This window comes from Typha latifolia, chromosome 4, assembly GCF_019914945.1.
Source record: "Typha latifolia isolate L0001 chromosome 4, TyphaL0001v2, whole genome shotgun sequence".
Classification (NCBI taxonomy): Eukaryota; Viridiplantae; Streptophyta; class Magnoliopsida; order Poales; family Typhaceae; genus Typha; species Typha latifolia.
The window spans coordinates 17,206,522-17,228,308 of record NC_133089.1 but is presented as its reverse complement, the minus strand read 5'-3'; the positions used below and the strand labels follow the sequence as shown (position 1 = coordinate 17,228,308).

Below are 21,787 nucleotides of genomic sequence, written 5' to 3'. Positions count from 1 at the left end.
ATATTTACAGAGTAGCTATTGATATAAACATGGTAGGTTAGGTAAGATTAGTTTTCTAAGTAAGAAATTAGCTTCAATTAGACAAAACAACTAGTAGCCCACGCTGTTTAACCGTTTGGAATGTCAAGGGCCGCAGCAAGAGAGGGAGAGAGAGAGAGAGAGAGAGACGGGGGGAAAAAAAAATGGGATTTTTAATCTCCAACTCCTTGCCAGAAAGGCATACAGGTGGGACCCACCCAGATGAGGAGTAGGAAAGCTATTCCTCACCCTCCTCTCGAGGTTTTCGAAACCAAATGGATAAAGTTGATGAAAAGGGTAAGGAGCGATTTCTGAGAGGAAAAATCCAAGTGGGTTGCTCCTTTTTGTTTTGCCTATAAGTTTTTGGTATATTTTGTGTTCTCCTTTGGAGAGACTCGCTCATTCTCGAGCAAACAAGGTAAAGTTCAATTCTTGGAAGGTGGGGGTTTGTTTTTGCCATGGCTATTTCTTTGCCAAATGGGCCGAGGGTTCATGCGAGTAGCTACGATGTTGGATTGGAGACCAAGGAGAGAGTTGTTGGGGTTTCAGAAGTTCTGGCGTGGAAGAACGAGTTCAAGGGAAAACATCTTGTGCTCAGAGAACAGAGCGGTTCAGATGGATGGCATCCCAAAAGCCATCCAAACTCCCCCATTCATGTAATCACTCCCACTCCTCTCTCTCTCTCTCTCTCTCTCTATCCTTCATAAAGTTGTTATCTTTGTTGGTTTATGAAATCATAAATCTTTCTCTCAGGCTCAGACTTCAATCTGTGTCCCTAGAGCTATGAGGTGGTGGGAGAAGAACATCACAACCAACATGAGAGAGATCACGTCGGCGCAAGATCTCGTTGATTCCTTGCTACATGCTGGAGATAAGCTTGTCATAGTTGACTTCTACTCTCCTGGTTGTGGAGGTTGCAGAGCTCTGCATCCAAAGGTAAACAAAAAAAAAAAAAAACGTAACAGAGATGTGTACTCTCTCATATGAGCAAATGATTTATTTGGGCACCTTCTAAAGATTGATTCTTTTTTCTACAGATAGGTCAACTGGCTGAATCAAACACAAACGCGTTGTTCCTTAAGGTGAATTACGAAGAGCTTAAATCCATGTGTCACAGCCTTCACATCCATGTCCTGCCATTCTTTAGATTCTATCGAGGAGCTCAAGGTCGGCTCAGTAGCTTCAGCTGCACAAATGCTACTGTGAGAGTCATTTGAACCAAATATTACATTTGAGTTTCTTGATAGAATTCTTGTGAGTTAGTGTCCAATTCTTTGTCTAATTTTTCAGATCAAAAAGTTTAAGGATGCATTGGCGAAGCACGGCGCAGATCGATGCAGCCTTGGACCAGCAAAGGGATTGGAAGAATCAGAGCTGGTGAGCTTGGCTTCGAATCAGGAGATCCAATTCAGCTACCCACTAAAACCTTCTAAATCTAATGATTTAGTTCTTCTATCAAGCACGTGATGAGAAAGTCAGAGAAGCAAGTTGGAGAAGTATATGCTTCTACTCGTATTTGCGATGTGTATATGATCATGTATGGAGTGGGCTTGTAGTTTTTAAGTTGAAGCCCTGTTTTAGATTTGAAGGAGTTATGATTGATGCTATGTATGCCATATTAGGTGGCATGAGTTGTATTCTCAGTAATTTTTGTTAGAAATAAGCATCAACGTTATGATTCACGAGATGATGAGATATCTCCATTTCCATCTCCCTCTCTTATTAATATTCATTTCCAATAATATTTATCATACGAGGGTATGGACACCAGGAGTCCGAGTCCATCCACTAAACTCAAATCCATCAATCACGCATAGGATCCGGGTTGTGGGACCCAAGGTGACACAGCTGGGGGAGGAGCTAAGCCGTACTCTTTGTCGGATATTTGTTACGGTGACTAGGACAATAAAGTCGTTCACGTTGCCCCACGTTTTGCCACGAAGTGGATAAGAACGCCTCGTACTACTGGCGTGTCCCATGTCTCAATGAGAGCCAAAGGAGATTATTTTGGGGTGCTGCTAATTTTATCCAAGGATTTCTAATGGCCAATCGGAGGAAGAAGAAGAAAAGAAGAAGAAGAAGAGTGATAGAAGAAGGTTCACATAAAGTAGTAATTTTAAATTGCAGAATGATTGTGTTACTTGAAAAGAATTAGGCAATAAATAGCCTGTAAGATTCTCATCACAAAATATGAAATTTTTACAAGGGAAAAGTTTCAGAGGTAAAGAATGTAACTGGAAGCGTATCATACATAAATTTCTACTGGCTGGCCGTCGTAGGTGTTTTGTTGTCCAATCATAGACTGCAATGAGTTTCTAAACAGTGACAGCTTCTTCAGTTAATTATAGATCTTTTTAAGCTCAGGATGCTGCAAGAGAAACTGTCAAAATGCTGCAGACAAAAAGAGCAAAGACTCCAGTGTGACGATCTTGTTACTTTCTGCCAGCCAAAGGGTAGCATCTTGTCATCTTGTGGCTGTGGATGCTGGTGACTTCCAAATAAGCTTCTCAAAAGTAGAATTTTCTTCATCCGCTATTGATTATCTTGTAGATGGATTCTGAGAGAGAGATAAAAAGAAACTCTGCTTCATCCCAGATTCATCTTCTAGAATCCAAAGTGACTAATTTTTTGGATGCAACCAAGGAATTGAAGAAGAGAATCAAGTTCAGCCAGGGCAAAATCACCTGGATGGTGCTTGAGATGAATCTCCTGCAGTCTTGGCAAATTACCAAAAAAAGAAAACAAAAATCAATTAATAAAGACAGTTCAAAGGTGACTGTCTGCATAGAATAAGTTTTGTATGAAATAACCAAAGCACGCACTATGATACCTGATGTAACTGCATTGAATTGTAGCAAGTTACATAATTTGGAATTCAACAAACTGGAGTTCAATTGATACTGCTAGACAACCTATAGGCTGCAATTAGAATCATCCAAAACTTTCAACTAGGCATAGGGGAAAAGGCCCTGTAACAAAAGGTGAACATTTTGCATCAGCTTCTACACAGCAAAAACATGAAATGATGTGTTATGGTCAAAAGATAAAAGATCAGCAGAAATATTTTCGCTATGAATAAGATAGCTAGGGGGCAAAAAGATAAAAAATGATCCCAGAATGGTACTAGCGGCAATCCTGCTGGAATATGAGGAAATTAACGGTGCAAAGTATTCCAACTATCAGGCAAAAAACAAAGTTGATTTGCAGACCACACAGAACAAATGTAATACACGTCATATTTATAAAAAAAAGATGTATGCTAATGTCAAAGAGTTTTTCTTTTTTGGGTCTGAGAGTATATCCTAGTTCTGTAGGACAAAGTTCCTGTTAGAACAAACTAAGAAATTACCATCTGTGTGCTGTTTCACAACCAGTTGATAAAAGATTTTGACCAGTATAGAGCTTTTCTCCTGAAAATGTAAGATGGCCATGGACAGCAGACATCGAGTGAACAGCCTTGAAAACTTAAGGTTCCAATGCAAATAGAGAAACTAGTCTCTTCGAACTCATTACACAGGATACATTTATATCAAAACAGTATCAACATGTGTATAGAAAACATTGCTTGATGAAGTGGTCTCCAAGTGGACAATGAGAACAAACCTGATTTTGAACATATTACCACATTGTCCAGCCTTCCCAGGTTTCACCTACTACTCTGTTTCTTTCAAGAAAAATATAATAGCTGTTTTATCAAGGCACTACCATCAGGAAATGATGTTTGATGATCAGACAAAAAGACAATAATAGTTGCTTTTAGTTGCTTTCACCAACTGTAGTTTTCCCATCTGGGAGTTCCAAGAACCTTGTACTTAGAAGGATGTACATTCTAGCAGTCTGCAAAAAGCTATGTTCGTAGAGTCCAATGCCGAAATAATGGAGAAGCTCTATCCTTAGTATTCTTTGTCCGGAGGCTACATCCCGAAAGAAGGTGGGACAAAAATTGCTCGCCACTTCCATCAGTCTTGCTATTGCAACTACTTAAATTGCTTATGACAGACCATTGCATCTCAAAGTTAGGAGAATACCCAACTTGCTGCATTTCATGCAAAAGTTCTGCCACCTCATTTAGATTTTTATTGGCATAATATCTATCAATAACATTGGTATACATTCTGTAGGTAGGAGTAGAACCTGATACAAGAATTGATCTCAGAATTCTTTTAGCATCATCAGTTTTCCCAACAGCACAAAGGCCCGCAATAAGAGCATCACAGGATTCCTTGCTTGGTTTAAGGTTTTCATACTGCATTTCAGCAAGGTAATCAAGAGCCTGATCAAATGCTCTGCAGATGCATAGCCTGTAGATAACCAAACTATAACTGCCTTCGCTTGGAAGGTAACCTTTCTTTAGCATTGCATTGAGCAAATCAACTGCCTTCGCTGTGTTCCCTTTCAAGCAGAATAATTTAATCAGGAGGCCATAATTAATGTCAGTGGAAAAAATTTCTCTTTTATTCACTCGCTCCAAAACAATTTCTGCTTCAGAAAGCTTACCAAAAGAAAGAAGTTTGACAGCAAGCACATTTTGAATAACTGAACAATGTTTCCAGCCACGACATTCTATCAATTCACTTATGTCTAATGCTTTGTCAAGTTCCCCATTATTGCAGAAATTATTGATCACTATTCTGAGACTACATTTACTTGGTGTTAGACCTTTAGTAATCATAGTATTTAGTGCTTCAACAGACATTGGCATATTTCCACTCTTGTAAAAGCCATATATAAGAAAATCATAAGTACTTCTATCTAGGGGAATATGTCTATCATGCATGTTCTTTAATATAGACTTAACAAGAAAAACTTCCCCCGTCTGAGAAAGATAAAAGATTAGGATGTTACACAGAATAAGCTCCTGTGATTTACTCACTTCCCAGATCAGATCTTTAAGGTTAAATGCTGCATGTAGCTGACGATGCATACACATTTGTTGAACCAGACTTCGATAAGCTGAAACAGAAAGGTTAATATTCTTTCTTACCATAAGACCAAGTACTTCATATGCCTTTCCCAAATTGTTTTCACGACAATATCCGCACAACAAGATATCCAAATCAATATCATCCACTAAAATCTTGTCAATAAGAATATCATGCAAATCAACTGTTACTTCTTTTGTTTTCCTTGTTCTGCATAACTCATCCATCAAAATGCTCTGGAGATGAATATCAGCTCCAAGCTGCTTACTTTGCATATCCTGCATCAAACTAATGGCTTTATCAGCTTTGTTGTACCTAAACAATAAGGGCAACATAAGCTTATATACATCTGGTGACATGGATCTATTATTTTCAAGACAAATATCAAATATTCCAACTGCTTCGACAAATTTCTGTTCTTTCAAGAACCCCTTTATTAAATACACAAAGGCTGCATGATCCAGGACTAGATTTCTCTCAAGAAATGTCTCCACTATTGCACACCCAACACTTGTGTAGCCAGTGACACATAACTCTTTGAGAAGGGCTTTGCAAGCATCAGGAACCAAGTAAGGCCAGTAGTCCACCATGCCATCAAGAATCACTAGTACTTCATCGATCACTCCCCATTTGCACAGGCAACTCACCAAAACCATGATGTCCTTCCTTCCTAGTAAACACTTGCCTCTCTTTGATGATTCCCAGCATTCCCGAAAACCAATAATATTCTTTTCTTTACAGAAAACTAGAAGCAAATCAATATAAGCGCTACTCTCAGCCAGGAGGTCTCTTTTGAAAAACCTCTCTAAAATCAACCTCACATTGACTGGCATCCTGTTCTTAGTTAACTTCTGTGTGAGAAAATCGAAAGTTTCAGTATCAAGCTGGTATGATAAATCTGGCATCTCTTCAATAAGACTGACTGCTTCTTTCAGATGCTGTGGAGACACACAAAGGCCTTTCAACAACTCAGAGTAAGTAGATAAAGAGATGCTTTGCCCCCACTGAACAGCTTCATTTTTCACCTGGAGTGCGGTCTCTGTATGGCCCTTCTGGCATTCCAGTCTAATTACAGAATCAAAATCTGGAGCCATCGCACTATCAAGAATTCGTACTAAGGAAATTTCATACTTCTCAATATCTGTTTCCAAGAATAATCCATTACCTAGTGTATCAAAGAATTCAGCTTTTGGAAGTCCAGGATCATTATCCCTCTTTATCTTCACTTCCAAGTAATCTAGACCCAGAAACACTAAGGCCTTGGAGAGAGCATCAGCAGCAGGAGCCAGAGCAATTTCACCATTATTCTTCATCATGCCAAGGACCTGCTTAACCTCATCAAATTTTTTATGTCTACAATATCCTGCTAATAGAATCCTAAATGTCGAGGCATCTGGCATTAACCCTTTGTCAATCATATCATCAAATACATATCTTGCATGTCTATATAATCCCTCCTTGAAAACCCCACTTATAATAGCATTATAAGCACAAACTTTAGGGGTTAAATTCCTAGAAAAACACTCAGACAAATATATGAATGCATCTCTCAGCTGTCCTCCCCTACAACTTTGGCAGATTAAGATTGCAAAGGTAACAGCATCAGGAGTGAAGCCTAAAACCTCCATCCTTTTGACAAACAACCAGGCATCTTTATTTCCCAGATTTGAACACACGGAAGAAATCATCTTATTGCAAAGAGGAGCTTGTGGGATGTAACCCCATTCTTCCATAAAGTTCATCATATCATTGAAATCTTTCTTCTTACAGAACCCTTCACTGATCGCAGAGAGAGCACTTGTGCCAACTTTTATACCAAAATATTTTGCCTGCTTCAGTATTTTCATAGCTCGAACAATTTCTCCATCCTTCGTTAGTACTTCAACAACAAAATCTATGATATGCTCCTCTGAATACGAAACTAGTCCAGCATCTAGCATGTCCATATAAACTTTCACAACTGTTTCAGATTTTCCCCTACTGATCAAAAGATTAAGAAGAGTTCGATAACACGATGCCGATGGAATTAAGCCTCTATTTCTTGCTGAATCATACAAAGAAATAGACTTTTCTAAATTACAAGCCTTAGCGTACCCATGGATGATTTCACTGAACAGCACGCTGGAATCAGAAAAGCCACATTTCGAGATTTGAAGTAAAGATTCAGCGTCCTCTAACATCTCTGCTTCAGTGAGCATCGACGCCATGATCTCATACGACCTCGGGAGATGATTAAAGTCTCTGCTTTGCTCGGCTGCCCAATTGAACAACTTCCAACAAAATCCCACCTTTCTTAGATTTTTCGCATCGGATCCGAAACCCAACAATACATCGAGGACATCTTCCGGTTTTAAGGCGGAAACGCGCCAGAATGGGCGGATGGTCTCTGGAGACAGGTGCAACCCTAGCTTGAGGAGATCCTGGAGAGAGGATTTATGCGGAAATGTGTCAGCTTTCTTCTCCCAGAGGTAAGAGCATTTAGAAATCACCGATCTCCCGATGCCAGAATATGATTTCTCTACGAAATCGGTACGGGTATTGCATCTGGCTTGCTCCGAGAAGCTTGGAACCGGAGTGGTCGAGAAAGGTTTTGTTGCTTTAGGAGCCTTCGTTCGCCATCTAAATGATGATACGACTATCCGATTCATGGGATTGGATTCCACCCCGAGAAGAGAAGAAGCGAACGAACTGTATAGCTCATTCCGGCGACGCCATTAGAGGTGGGAATCCGAGCGCTGCGATCTCGGGTTTCGCTTTGGCGGTCTTCGGAAGAGGATATGATCATCGATAAACTAGCATGGTATATAATACGCTCAGTTTTAGAAGTTGGATGAGATTATTTTTCATTTCGCACCCCATATTATACGTTTATTTCGATTACATCTTTTTACCATTTTTCTCTCCACTCCGGCATTTCCAATTGATCCTATATTTCTCATTGGATTTTCAAATAACACCCTACGCACATTTATGTATTTATCACCCGATATTTCCACTCTTTTTTTATACATATTTAACCCCAGTATTATTATTTTTTTAATGTTAAAGCTATAAGTTTCAAGTCGACGTAATTTAGAACTCTTGGGTTATGGTTTAATCCAATAATCGTACAAATGATTTAGATGAGGAAATGCATCAAAAGAATCCTAGTGTAATAATTTTTTTTTTCTTTAGAAAGTATTAAGTGATACCAAGCTCATAGATTCAGATGTAATACAGTAGAAAAACTTACAATGCTTACGTAATTTAAAACTCTTTGGGTTATGGTTTAATCGAATAATCGTACAAATGATTTAGATGAGGAAATGCTTCACCCCATCAAAAGAATCCTAGTGTAATAATTCCTTTTTTTTTCTTTAGAAAGTATAAAGTGATACCAAGCTCATAGTTTAGATGTAATCCAGTAGAAAAACTTACAATGCTTAATAACAAATATCAGCAAGGTATCATGTAAACTTGCCATGGCAATAACTTCTAACCAAGATTAAAGAAATGTCAACTCATCATCACTATTGATTGCATCAGCAATTCTCATCAGCTTATTGACTTCCATGTTTTAACCTGTTCTGTTGCATGCCATCATTCATCTTAGACAAAGCAATAAATATTAAATTGTGCTAATGCTGAAACAGCTTCATACAAGATCAATTGGAGCCAGGAACCAAAAAACCTGAGATCTTCGCAACAAAATGCAAGCAAAACTGGAAATTGCAAAGAGGAGAACTAAAATCTCATGGCAGATACAAACATCAATAATTTGATAACTGGGAATTTACAAATAGTTTTGCTGCAGTATTGCAACAAAGATTCCACAATATATACATCAAAGTCAGTTTTTTCCCTACTAATACATTAGAGGCAAAGACAGGCCCCCATAAACCAACACCAAAAATAGGAAAAACACTGGTTTGAAGTTTGAACAACTCCATCAGACAGCACTACATGGGTGAGATAAAAAAAAAAACCCTTGCATCTCTATACATAATTTAAGCTAGTGAATCCACAATAAAACTCTAATACATTCAGCACATAACTTCGTGAATTTGTAAAAAAGTAAACTATGATTCTAGCAAGAAGAACAAGGCTTTAACTTAGATGTAACAAGCTAATGACACCAAGTTGAGTAGCAAACATGTACCCACGAAATCTTGCACATCCAAAACAACTCTACTCTAAAACTTCATATAGTAGTAGTGTCTGCCTGCTGAAAATGTAAATCTAATGCACAAACTTAACAATGTAATCATCAACTCTACTCTAAAATTTCATATAGTAATAGTGTCTGCCTGCTGAAAATGTAAATCTAATGCACAAACTTAACAATGTAATCATTAAGATATGGCCAGATATTACATTAGAGCAGTTCAATCATGCAACGTCTGTAATACAATAAGCCCCCTTTACATCTACCAGGTACTTATATCATCATATATCCTATATCATCTATCATTTATATATTAATCAGAAAAATAGAACACTTAAGAACAAGGAAAAGAAGTGTCCTCAAAGGGGCTTGCAGACACTTATGACTAAAATGCTTGAATCATCATTATAAGTGGGGATAGTTTGTGATAATAAGTCTGACTATATATCATCACATCTTATTAAGGCGAAGTCTTAGAATGAGATATTATGATACACATCCTCATGAACAGAAATAACATTGAATCAAACAGGCCCTTAGACATGCATACAAGATGAGGAGAAAAACAAAAATAATGAAAATTAGTATCTAAATAAGCTCTTACTAGTTGAAAGCAAGATGAATTCACAATAGATAATGGAGTGATCACAAGCAGCCGTGTATTTCCATGTTTTTTTGCTTTACTTGTAATTAAAAAACCAAGAACGAAATGCAATACGATTAGTCTAAACAGCACTCATATATCTAATAGCTAGAAAGATCCATCTATGCAATCTAACGAAACAAAAGTTTTAATTCAGCTTTGATTGGTAAAGTTTAATATTCTCTATATCACTTATCGTTTGCTGTGCTCACATGAGAGGCTGAGAAATAAATTTTATGAAACAATACTAATTTCATAATGCTTTTGCTGATAACTGATGTAATAGATTCCTCAAATCTAAGCTAGATGAAAACATACTAAAAATAAATCACTTATCCCATGAATTTTTGCTGTCTAAGTGTAAGGTAATGTTTATAACATTGTGGAATCCAAGGAAAAGAATAATCAAGTACAGTTTCCTCTCACTAGATAGAATCTCTTCATGCTAGATAGATCCTCTGCATGCTAGTTAACAATGTGTGCACAATTAGCAACTAAAGAAGCCTCCAAGAGTTACTGGTTGAGAACACAGCATAAAACTTATAGCACAGGCAATCCCACAAGTAAATTCAAACAGCGAGGATAACTAACACTCTCCTACAGTTCTGAGGATGGATCCACATCTAAAAGTTAGATAAACTACTCGGAAGTTGAAACAAGTGTTTAGGGATTTAAGTACAAGCAATCTCAAAGTTCTATCTTTAACATAATTACTCCCAAACATAAGGTGGCACTTCGAACATAGGCCCATGGGAACACATAAGACAGAGTGGTGCTAAAGTTGTGGAAGAAATCAAATAGTGTATATCGGTGCTTGCTGGTCCTCCTAAACAAATCTTCCAAGGTGGGCCATACATCTGGTCTTCTGGTTTAGGCTTCAGGCTTCACATAGGCTGGCTCCAGACTTCACACACCTCAGCTGTTTTGATAGGAGGGAAGGCAACAAAGGTGAAAAACAGGTTCATTAGAAATCTAGCATAGGTGGCCAGGTTGGGTAAAATACAGAATAATGGTCAAAAAAACAAGCGGCTTTAAGCCCATTCTGTGCATTCCAAAAGTTAAACAAGGTAAATGGAGTATTCTACCTGTTGGCCCTAATCATTCAGGATCCTAATAACCATGATGTTTTCCAAGAGGAACAGGGTTTGTACCAGATAACCTGGTAAAATAAGTCAGATTATTAATTGGTAGAACCATAAGCAAGCAACCATTTTACCAAAGGAAAGTGAGGAACTGATCAGATATCTCAAGCAATGCCAATAACGTCAGCTGAGACAATCACAAAAGAGTTGATACTATATTGCATGACTACAGTGAACTGATATTAATTAAAAGAAATTATGTCAGCAGTATAACTTAAATAATGAAACTATACCAATCCTATTAAAAGGTTAGCAGATCCAATTATGAAATATCTAAGCCTAGTCAACCCTTGGCTAAATAAATGAGTAAAATAATCAGAAAAATGATACGGCAAAACAGTCCCATGTCTTATTTGACTATGTCCATATCCAAACAGACATTGGAGCCATTTATTGTTGGAAGGCAGATGGACTCATGGTTCATCCATTTAACAGTTAAGACACTGTCGTCTCCAAGAGTGAGTTAGATACAGGGAAAAAGGCTGGGCAAGTCAATTTCTCTTTCATACTGCTTATCCCACAAAGGATGAAAATCCAATATTGAGCAAATTGTGTGGTCAAACTATAATCGTTACCCTTAACACAATTAATTTAATAGTCCTGACAAAGAGGCAGGACTCCGAAATCCTAATACTTGTTGTCCCTCTATTGGTAGATTAAGTTATAGTACTCACCATTTTTCAAAAAAGTTATAGTAAAAGAAAAAAACATTTTCACGACCCTGGAAGAACAGTCATCTTCCCAACCATTTTATCCTGCTTCCAATGTAGGTAGAAGCTTCTTCAAAAGCCATACCAAACTTTCATATCTAAATGGCTCAACCTATCTCTAGATCTCTATGGCAGATATTTTAAGTAAAACTTTGCTAACGCAAACCTACTGCAGTACAATAGAAGAAGTTGCTTCAATGGAATCTTTTCCATTCATCTGATACCTGTATAATGAATAATCTGGTTTTAGTTTATAAAGCTACAAAATATTGGGGCTTACTTACCCAGTGCTGCCAGAACGGCCAGAATATCCACCATAACTGCTGTAGCTGCTACCACCACCCTATAAGGAATAATGCATGGTTAATTGATAAATTACATGTACTAGGCTGATAAGGTGCAACTTTATGACTTTATGCAAGAGATAATAAGACACGGAATAAGATATAGATAAATAACTAAAAGGATGGATAATATTCATATAAATGCATTCAAAAGCATAATCTGAGATGAGATTTAGGAGAAAAGAAAAAATTAACCACCAATTAGAAGAGCGGAATACCTGTGAACCACTATAACTTCCATAGTTTTCAGGAGGCAGTACATCACCAGAAACACCATATCCACTAGAGTATGAATACCCACGTCCATGCACTTTACTGTCCCTGCTCGAATATTTTGACCCATCCGAAGCATTGCTCGGCAAAGGATGATAGGGAACAGAAGGTGGAAAAGCAGATAATGCACTTTCCCTTTCAAAGAAATTGGCTTTCAGCCTGGTTGTTACTTGTACAAGAGCATTTCTAGCAAGATCAAGATCTCCAGTTATCTGCAATAAATCAAGGGATATGTCATATTAATTTCAACTCTGCGGAACACATCACTTGGAGAAAAAACCTTATTGGCCTATTCAATGGTTTAGTCATTACTTGAACCATCTCATCATCCTCGGCAGCAATTTTGGGGAGGTTCTCCTTTGAAAGTATACGTATATTTGCTCTCGTACTTCTCCTCATCTCAGATATGATTGACCCACCTTTGCCAATCAGGCAGCCAATTCGTGATGTCGGTACAAGTAAGCGGGTAGTATATGAGGAATCTCCAGATTCTGACTCAGTTTTCTCACTACACCTGGGTTGCAACCGTACTGCAGCATCAATTGTTGGAGAGATTGGATCTTCAAAGAACTAAAGAGAGAAAAAGCAAATCCAATGGAATTATAATTAAAAAAAAACTGTGAAATGCAATAAAAATGGACAAGATAAATGAAAATGGTGCTTACCTCTTTTGCAGATATCAGAATTATGCAATCATCTTCAGCAGCAGAACTATCCACTTTAATGAAGGCTCCAGATTCCTGCCTTATCTGTTTAATAATAACACCACCCTTGCCTATCACTCCTCCTATGTTGGCAGAAGGACAGAGTAGACGTAAGCTAAACTCCTTTGCAGAGTTCTCATCCCTTGGAGGTGGGTAAAAAGATGGCCAATCTCCTCCCATATCATTTTTGTAACCTCCATAGGGACCAATAACTGGACCCATCCCCATGACTGGTGCACCTGCATTAGGGACACCAAACTGGCTACCCAGAGGATATACTTGGGATGTGTTAGATGTGAGCAGGTGCTGTGAGCGAGATGGATTGTCATGCAAACGGGATGAGACTTGGAAAAGTGCCTTCCTGACAACCGAGGCTTCCCCAGTGATCTAATAGCAGAAAAGTTGGTAACCAGATTACATAAATTTATATAAACATAATCCAAAGGAGATAAGGTCATATATGCAGTTTGAGTAATCCAACGAACATGGTTTATCAAATACAGTATTTGGCATACAAATAAAGATAAGACCTTATCATATGTCATCGATGTAAAAGCTTCCAAAAGCACAATAGAACCCAACATCAACCATGCTATTATAACTTCATCAAAGAAAAGTAACCAAACCAATACAATTTGTAGATCATTTTAATATAGTAAAGGAAAGAAAGGATAAAAGAAAAAAAAAATAACATCTCTTTCCATATGGTAAACGAGAAGCCTAATACAGCATGTCGCTTAGAAAGGTGTTAGGTACTTCAATTGCATAACAAGTAGTAGACTAAAAGCTAAGATGGATGCATATTCCGCAAGTAAATTAGAAGAAAGTCGGATAGACAAAATCTAGAACATCATTTTTCAGTTCCACCAGCCCTCATTGACTAATCATCCCATCCGGTGACCCTAATAGTAAGCATAATAAAATATAACAATAACCTACCCATTCACGTGCAAATTTAGTCTCCTCTAGTGATGAGTAATCCATCGTACCTGAAGAAGTTCATCGCTGCTGATGGCACATGCAGGCAGATGTTCATTCTTCAAAATACGAACTTGTGCACCAGTATCACTACGGATACCTTGGATAATCTGTCCACCTTTTCCAATAATGCATCCAATCTGATCAGATGGCACAAGAAGTCGAACGGTAACTTGAGGGGAACCTCCATCGTCCTCTTCGTCACCCGGTGCTTCATCAGTGACAAGCCTCTCATGCACTCTAAAGAGAGCATCTTGTGCGGGGCAAATCTTATCACCAGTATCTTCAAAAAAGTTAATTTCTCTGCTTGCGCTGAATATTGTAATAACTCGCTCTTCACAACCAGGTACTGTCTCACCAATCCTAATCTTGGCTTGTGTGTCAGCCCTCAGCTGCTTTACGATCTCACCACCCCTCCCAATGATGCTTCCTATCTTTCGTCCAGGACACAAGTAACGGTAGACAGTATCTTCTGGACCAGGGGCATAGGTGTCCCTTTCTTCACCAGGATTTCTTCTCTTGTTTCCTCCTTCATCAGCATAGTCCGATTGTCGCTTCCCATAGTTGTTTCTCTGCCCAGCCATTATCTAACAACCACGGTATACCAATTCTGCAATACAACATGAAAATTTAAATTGAAGAGCACAATTAAATATAAAAAAACTAACTCAAGTGTGCACATATCTGGAAATAACCACAGGTGGCAAATAATCACCACAATCGGAGAAAAGCAAGATCACTAGACTAGAGAGTAACTCATTCAACATGTCATGACAATGCCAGATAAATGGATAATGGAAGTTCGAAACAGGTGTTGACTTTTTATACACTGATCAGTTCTTCCAAATGCCTGAAAATTATGCAAACCAGGAAGATTTTATCATTATGGTAGACACTGGTCCTATGGATAGGCTTGATGAATACAGCGATAATCACTAATAACAAGACCAAAGGAGAGTTATCCAAATTATCACAAAAACTACATCTTATAGTAACTTTTGACCAAATAAAGAAAAACTAGGGCAGGAAAAGGACCTTTTACTGAATGCGAAAACATGGCATCAACTATCATACAATGCAGTCTCAGTTGTCCTTACAGCACAACTCACTATTTCAAAATAACTAAGCACGAATCACCACCCAAAAAATCTCCAGGCACTCTACCAACAGGAAATCTAAAAGACGAGATTCTTCACAAAGCAAACTTCCACAGAATAATCCTTGGACCAAAGCAACTACCTTCCTTCTCTGCCACTAAAAACCCTCAAAAGTATAGATCTCTCACATGATAAACGTTCCACCGACACCTGTGATTTGAAGACGGGCACTCCGAACGTACAAAACCCTAGATCCGACACAAATTATGCGAAGATCTCAAGGACACTGAACCTAAATAACTTCTCTTAGTCATACAGCATTAACAAACTACGAGCGACGAATCAAATCATGAATATAATGTTGTCAAACAACGATCGCAAGATAAAAACAAACAAAAAACCCATAAGTTGCACACCGTTCTGTAGAACGAAGAAAGGATAGCCCACTCATCGTAGCATGAAGGGATATGGGGGAAAAATTTTTGCACTGACCTTTGATATACTTCAAGATCCAAGAAGGGTATGGATTCTGCAATACGGAGGAGGGAACCAAAAGAGTCGGCTTTGGAAAGGGTAGATTACGAAGAGAAGAGGAGTCGGAGGAAATATCTAGGTCAGCTTACGATCACCGTCATTACAATTACCAAACCACCCTTGGCATTGTACATTCAACACCCTACCTTATTTATTTATTACGGTCTTTCTCTAACTATTTTTAATTTGACCCTATATATTTAATTAAATACGAGAAACATCCTTAACAACTCTTATATTTCAATTTTCAATATATATATATATATATATCCAAAGTAGGAGTTTTATATGATTTAGTGGAAAAGAAGTCGGTTGCCTCTCCAATAAGAGCACCAAATACGCCACCGGTTTTAATCCTTCGTTGTTATCCGAAGACCGTCGAAAAAAAAAATCCAAAACCCCCAAATCTGAAGGGGGACACCATTCTCTTCTCTTTTTTTCCCATCCAAATAGAAATCCTAGATCTCACGCCCCGTCTGGCTCCTCATCTCTTTGGCGTCTTCATCTAGTGTTCCAAATCCTTCGTTGAAATCCTAAACCTAACCCTAGCTTTTGCATCGCCCACTCGCCCAATTCAATCGCCGCGGAAACCCTAGCTTCGAAGATGTCGTCTTCCTCGGGCCAGCAGCAGTTTCGGTACACCCAAACCCCGTCGAAGGTGCTTCACCTCCGCAACCTGCCATGGGAGTGTGCGGAGGAGGAGCTCGTCGAGCTCTGCAAGCCATTCGGCAAGATCGTCAACACCAAGTCCAACGTTGGGGCTAATCGCAACCAGGCCTTCGTTGAATTTGTGGGTCTTTGATCTTGATATTTTTCTTTTAGTTTTCTTGTATTATTTTACATCAGTCTACTGTACTTCTGGAAAAGGAGATAGATGGTTGGTTTTCATGTTTTCTTTTGTTAGAATAGGTAAGGATATCGTATTCACGCTACATTATCTGTTTCAACTTTCTTTATAGAGATTATATAGACTTCATGTTCGTGGAGGAAAGATTATTATCTGAAATCAGTTGGTTGTCAAAGAAGTTTTGTTTCTTATGGAGATTATATGTATATCCTCAATTTTTATTTACTGGTACTCCAGTATTTAGTTATTGAGACAATACTGATTGCTGACCTCTGTTGAGTATAACTCTTAATCTTTTCTTTTCCAGGCTGACCTTAATCAGGCCATATCAATGGTTTCATATTATGCCTCCTCATCTGATCCTGCACAAGTTCGTGGGAAAACCGTTTATATTCAATATTCAAATAGGCAAGAAATTGTTAACAATAAGAGCCCAGGAGATGTTGCTGGAAATGTATTGCTTGTTACCATAGAGGGTGTTGAAGCTGGTGATGTCAGCATCGACGTGATTCATTTGGTAAGTCCTATTTAAAAAATAGCTCTTTTTTCTGTACAAGTATCTAGGTGTATCAGATTTGAAGAATCATTATTTTCAACTGCTTTTATTTTGGTTGATGAATGTTATAAGCTGAAGTAGTATAAGGGAGTCTGCCTGATCTAATATTTGTAGATCGAAGATGATTTGGCTTAATTTTCTTACTTACAGTAACATAATCTGCATGGATTAGCAGGCCAATGTTAACACGGAGAGAATCTCGTTATCCACATCTGCAATCGGAGAGATACCATGTTTGTTTTGCTATCTCTTTCTTCTGACTATTATATTCAACTTCTGTGGTCTTAATCTTGAGAATGGTTCATTCTATCTTTTGTTCACATCATGCTCAAGAACTCAGATGAATGATGCTTACAACTTGTTTATGAAAGCTCTTTATGAAGGTTAAACTTCAAATCTTTAGGACAAGTGCCTTTTTGTTGTTTATTTTATGATCATTCCATTTTATTTGAAACTTTTCTGCCAACCATAAAGAATTATTTGTTTAGCTACCCTGATTTGGTTGTTATCTGCTTTCAAGATTGGTAACAATGAATCTTTATCTTTTCTTATTAATTTGTTTTGTTGGAGGCAGTGTGTAAGTAAGGTCCATGCATCATGTTCATCTTTATAACTATAATATTGCAAATTGTTTGATGCCACTGGAGTTTTCATGAATGCCATGCTGTTAATTACAGGTGCCATTCTGCACTTATGAGATTATTTTATTGTATTCCATGGAATCCGGTCTCAATTTATGTCTATTGCTCGTACCATTTTATTTTTTATAGATGTTAATCATCTATCTTATTTACTCCTTTTGTGCATCAGGTGTTCTCTGCCTTTGGATTCGTTCACAAAATTGCTACATTTGAAAAGGCTGCTGGTTTTCAGGTTTGCTATAGTTTGGTGTCTTGTGACATGCTCTATGCATATTTTATGAACAATAACTTATTTTTTGTTTTGTAATGTGTTGCTAGGCATTAATCCAGTACACTGATGCAGCTACTGCCTCAGCTGCCAGGGAAGCCTTGGATGGAAGAAGCATCCCAAGGTGCCCTTCCTTGCTTTATGCTTGTTTATCTGGCATTTTACTAACTTCTATGTCTTTTTAGTGACATTCCTTTCAATTTGTACATATAGGTACTTACTACCTGATCATGTTGCGATGTGCCATCTGCGAATATCATTTTCTGCACATACAGACTTGAACATTAAGTTCCAATCACACCGCAGCAGGTATAACTACATGAATAATCTGTCATGGAAACATCCAGAGTTCATTTGCACTGTTCATTTTTCATCATAGATTTTGATCTTCAAATAGCCTTATTCACTTGTCGTCATGCATTTATCTGTTTATTGCCATGATATGTCAGGAATCCAGCTGGCTGCTAAGGTCAGATACTCTCTTTATAATGTCCATCATACTGTGTTTATATTAGTTTTAGATCTAGGTCATGGATTGAGGAGAATTATGGGGCCTTCAGAATAATTACAATAACATAACATACTTTTGCTTTCTATATAGAAATCATAATTCACATTAACCTGGTTGAATGATTGTACCTCATTACTCTAAAGTAGCCTAAGGAGTACAATGCTTGTAAGATGGCTGGTTGTAATCACATTGCTAATTGCAGTATGCATTTCAGTGCTACTTATGAAGAACTATTGGTTTTGCTGTCCACATTCGTCTTGTTGCTTATGGATTACAGTTGGAAACTTTTACACTGAAAAAGGCAGTGGACTAGTCTTATTTGCAAAACCACATATTAATTTTTTTTCATAACTTATATGGAAGTTGAGTACTACATGCTATCGATGTCAAAGTATATTATTTTTCATTTACTGGTTATCTCTGTGGAGTACTACATGCTATACATGTACTTTTTTAATGTAACAGTAATATCAATTTGATTATGCAGGGACTACACAAATCCTTATCTTCCTGTTAATCCTTCTGCAATTGAGGGTACCTTACAGGTTGGTTATACACAAAGTCCATGCATCTTATTCTTCTACTTGATATCTGATGGATGTTTATTGACAGACTGTCGTTGGTCCTGATGGAAAGAAAAAGGAACCTGAGAGTAATGTACTCCTTGCTTCTATTGAAAATATGCAATATGCTGTGACAGTCGATGTCCTTCATACTGTAAGATGTCTTATTCTGCTATACTTACAGACAAAATTTGTCACGGTGATATGCTCAATTAGATTTCCCATTTCAGGTATTCTCAGCATTTGGTATGGTCCAGAAAATTGCAATTTTTGAGAAGAATGGCGGGATGCAGGCTTTAATTCAGTATCCTGGTATGAAGAATTACTGAGTAACATCTCTCCATTTTCTGTATTATATATGGTAGAAGATTTCAGATATATGAATATTTTGTCTTTATTCAATCTCTATTTCTGGACATTTGTTAGTCTTTCATATCACCACTAATCTGTGACTATCTTAATCTAGATCTCTATACCAAGTGAAATTCTATGCTGAATTCCATTCTACTCTGATATATCTTCACTCCAATCCATTCTATAATCTGAAATTTTAGAATTTAGTGATGTTTTATGCCAAAAGATCATGTAATGCCTGCTGCTGGCTATTTCTGCTGTCGTACCACTGCGCTAATTTGTCGTGGTGGCTGTTGTTTCTGTTATTGTGTGTGTATCTTTGCTACAAACATACAAGGTCCCATCCATAGTGGCAGTGTGGTACTTTCATATGCACATGGCTAGTAAATCCCACTTACATTTTCATGATTCAACTTTTTACGAGTTCATGGGGAAGTCTCTTTTCGCCATACAGGAGTATTTCCTTTTTTCCTTTTTGCCGTCTCATGTGGTGGTTTTATTAGGATTGTGAACCTGTCTTGTTACATCTTGCTAATATAATGGATCAATCTCATTAACAAAATTTTTGTTCTCTCTGATATCTTGGTGCTACTCTTTCCTGGTTTATGCAATTGGATCTCTGTGATTTAGATTCATCATTTTGAACCTTGTAATGATCAAGTCGCTCTTTTTTTGGAAGGACATAATTCTATTCTTGGGAAAAACTTGTTGACCTGAAAAAGAGAATGCCGTTTAAGTTTATCATGATTTCTTTCTTTGCTTTGATAATATGAAACTCAAGATTTTTTGGCAGTCTATTTTGATTGATCAATTCATGTTCCACACAGATTTGACTACTGCTGCAGTTGCTAAAGAAGCTTTAGAGGGGCATTGCATCTATGATGGTGGCTACTGTAAGCTTCATCTGTCATACTCTCGTCATACTGATCTCAATGTAAAGGTATTTATGGGTATTTTTGGGTTATATTGAAATGATGAGAACTATAAACAAAAAATATACATAGGATTTTGCCAATCTCATGCCACATATCAGCGAATGATGAGTGGTTGGTAATTATCATATTCTTGTTGATCCTTGTACGTTGCTGTCGACTTGTCTAGTATTTTGTCTGATACAAGATGTCTATGTATCTATAGGCACATAGTGATAAGAGCAGGGATTACACGATTCCAGACACTGGGATACTTGCAATGCCACAAGCTTCTGTGCCAGCTACTGCTACTGGTTGGCAAAATAATCCTCAAGCGGCTGGAACATTTTCTCCCAACGGAATGTTTGCACCAGGTGTTGGCTCCCAAGGACCGCCATTTGATGGGCAAATGCCAACATGGGATCCTAGCAAAACAACTTATCCCTCGGCTCCTGGAACATATCCAACTCAGACATTCCCTCAATCTGCGCCTCAGTACCCTACTTCAGGGGCTTTCCCACCTTCTGCAGCTAATCCTCTTCAAGGTTCTCAACAAATGCCTCAGCATGGTATCCAACAGAGAACTTCTGGTGCACCATCAATTGGCCAGCCACCTCTCTATTACCAGTAGACGTATGCAACAACATTTCATATTGACTCTCGCAGCATTTGAGTAGTTTCCCGAGACTTTTTCAACCGATTTCTGTTGCTCTCATATATCTTACCATCTCAATGTGTTCAAATAATCTTTATGCTGTTGTCCTTTTATTTTGTCATCATTAGCAGATGATGGTAATGCATCATATGAGTATCAGTGAGTGAAGATTCATGTGTTGAGTGAAAGGATTTCAAGTTATGTAGCCTTTCAAAATGTATGGCAGAAAAACTAGAAGCTCACTGAGTAGTGCTTGTTCAAAGAAGATAATATTGCTAGAGTTGCCATTCAATGTATGCATGTTTTGTGTATTCAAAGTTACATCTTAATTTCTCCTTGTTAGGTTCTGAGCTGCCCTGATTCTTTACGCCTCTGCATTCAGCGGTGTGTGTGGTTGGTGTACAACAGTACAAAAGAGTACGAGTATCATGTGATACTTTGTAGTGCTTTGTTTCTATCTTGCTATCACACAGTTGGGCTTAATTGTACACTTTTGGTAAGAATTAACCTTTAGATTGCCCAGATGTAACAGAGCTGAGATTTTGGCAAATGTTCGGGGACAATATCAGAGGATATTTTAATTTACCCGGGTGAACAACTGTTTGGCACCCCCCTTCTACATGTTGAGGCTCTTTTTAAGGTCAATATTACTTGGCTATCTCTATTTGGTTGTGAAATTTTTATAACTTATTGTAAATATAGTGAGGTCTATACTAGTTTACCATCCAAACGGCAATTTATCTTAATACTAATATTTATTAATAAAAATGAATTATTATTTAGCTTTTGATAGACATTATTTTAATTAATTATTATTGTGATTTCTCTCTTTTATCTCCTCTTCTTATACATAAAGAATATTTTAGTTATTTATTAAAATATTTTTAAATTGTAATTTGCTTATATCACATCAAGTTTAAATATTACATCACTATTTATAATCAAACACTATAATAGTCTAGGTCAATATAA

General features: G+C 37.6%; 4 protein-coding genes across 12 annotated transcripts; 2 read left to right on the top strand and 2 right to left on the bottom strand.

The window, feature by feature from the left end:
- The first annotated feature begins 127 nt into the window (after window positions 1-127).
- On the top strand, window positions 128-1,705 carry LOC140786305 (thioredoxin-like 1-1, chloroplastic). Its single transcript, XM_073134629.1, has 4 exons — window positions 128-674; window positions 772-954; window positions 1,056-1,220; window positions 1,309-1,705. Exons 1-4 carry the CDS (start codon window positions 477-479, stop codon window positions 1,483-1,485), a joined length of 723 nt encoding a protein of 240 aa, XP_072990730.1. The 5' UTR covers window positions 128-476; the 3' UTR covers window positions 1,486-1,705.
- Window positions 1,706-2,115: 410 nt separating this feature from the next.
- LOC140786304 (pentatricopeptide repeat-containing protein At5g15280, mitochondrial) lies at window positions 2,116-7,713 on the bottom strand. 6 transcript variants are annotated; one of them, XM_073134625.1, is made up of 4 exons: window positions 3,622-7,713; window positions 3,368-3,428; window positions 2,849-2,987; window positions 2,116-2,734 (listed from the first exon to the last, which is right to left on the bottom strand). In XM_073134625.1, exon 1 carries the CDS (start codon window positions 7,586-7,588, stop codon window positions 3,866-3,868), a length of 3,723 nt encoding a protein of 1,240 aa, XP_072990726.1. In that variant the 5' UTR covers window positions 7,589-7,713; the 3' UTR covers window positions 2,116-2,734; window positions 2,849-2,987; window positions 3,368-3,428; window positions 3,622-3,865. The 6 variants fall into 6 exon arrangements, with proteins under 6 accessions (XP_072990726.1, XP_072990729.1, XP_072990728.1 ...); XM_073134628.1 differs by lacking the exon at window positions 3,368-3,428 and having other exon boundaries at window positions 2,116-2,575; window positions 2,703-2,734; window positions 2,841-2,987; XM_073134627.1 differs by lacking the exon at window positions 3,368-3,428 and having other exon boundaries at window positions 2,116-2,575; window positions 2,703-2,734.
- Window positions 7,714-10,339: 2,626 nt separating this feature from the next.
- On the bottom strand, window positions 10,340-15,583 carry LOC140786157 (RNA-binding KH domain-containing protein RCF3). 2 transcript variants are annotated; one of them, XM_073134390.1, is made up of 8 exons: window positions 15,468-15,583; window positions 13,890-14,488; window positions 12,862-13,287; window positions 12,509-12,766; window positions 12,142-12,408; window positions 11,864-11,922; window positions 10,813-10,886; window positions 10,340-10,646 (listed from the first exon to the last, which is right to left on the bottom strand). In XM_073134390.1, the coding sequence occupies exons 2-7, from the start codon at window positions 14,460-14,462 to the stop codon at window positions 10,838-10,840; spliced, it is 1,632 nt and encodes a 543-aa protein (XP_072990491.1). In that variant the 5' UTR covers window positions 14,463-14,488; window positions 15,468-15,583; the 3' UTR covers window positions 10,340-10,646; window positions 10,813-10,837. The 2 variants fall into 2 exon arrangements, with proteins under 2 accessions (XP_072990491.1, XP_072990493.1); XM_073134392.1 differs by lacking the exon at window positions 10,813-10,886.
- A 212-nt stretch (window positions 15,584-15,795) lies between these two features.
- On the top strand, window positions 15,796-21,132 carry LOC140786400 (polypyrimidine tract-binding protein homolog 1-like). 3 transcript variants are annotated; one of them, XM_073134798.1, is made up of 11 exons: window positions 15,887-16,299; window positions 16,664-16,873; window positions 17,088-17,145; window positions 17,723-17,785; window positions 17,872-17,945; window positions 18,035-18,130; window positions 18,820-18,877; window positions 18,945-19,049; window positions 19,126-19,207; window positions 20,077-20,189; window positions 20,387-21,132. In XM_073134798.1, exons 3-11 carry the CDS (start codon window positions 17,092-17,094, stop codon window positions 20,789-20,791), a joined length of 1,050 nt encoding a protein of 349 aa, XP_072990899.1. In that variant the 5' UTR covers window positions 15,887-16,299; window positions 16,664-16,873; window positions 17,088-17,091; the 3' UTR covers window positions 20,792-21,132. The 3 variants fall into 3 exon arrangements, with proteins under 3 accessions (XP_072990898.1, XP_072990900.1, XP_072990899.1); XM_073134797.1 differs by lacking the exon at window positions 17,088-17,145 and having other exon boundaries at window positions 15,796-16,299; XM_073134799.1 differs by lacking the exon at window positions 17,088-17,145 and having other exon boundaries at window positions 15,866-16,299; window positions 20,077-20,142.
- The last annotated feature ends 655 nt before the right edge of the window (window positions 21,133-21,787 follow it).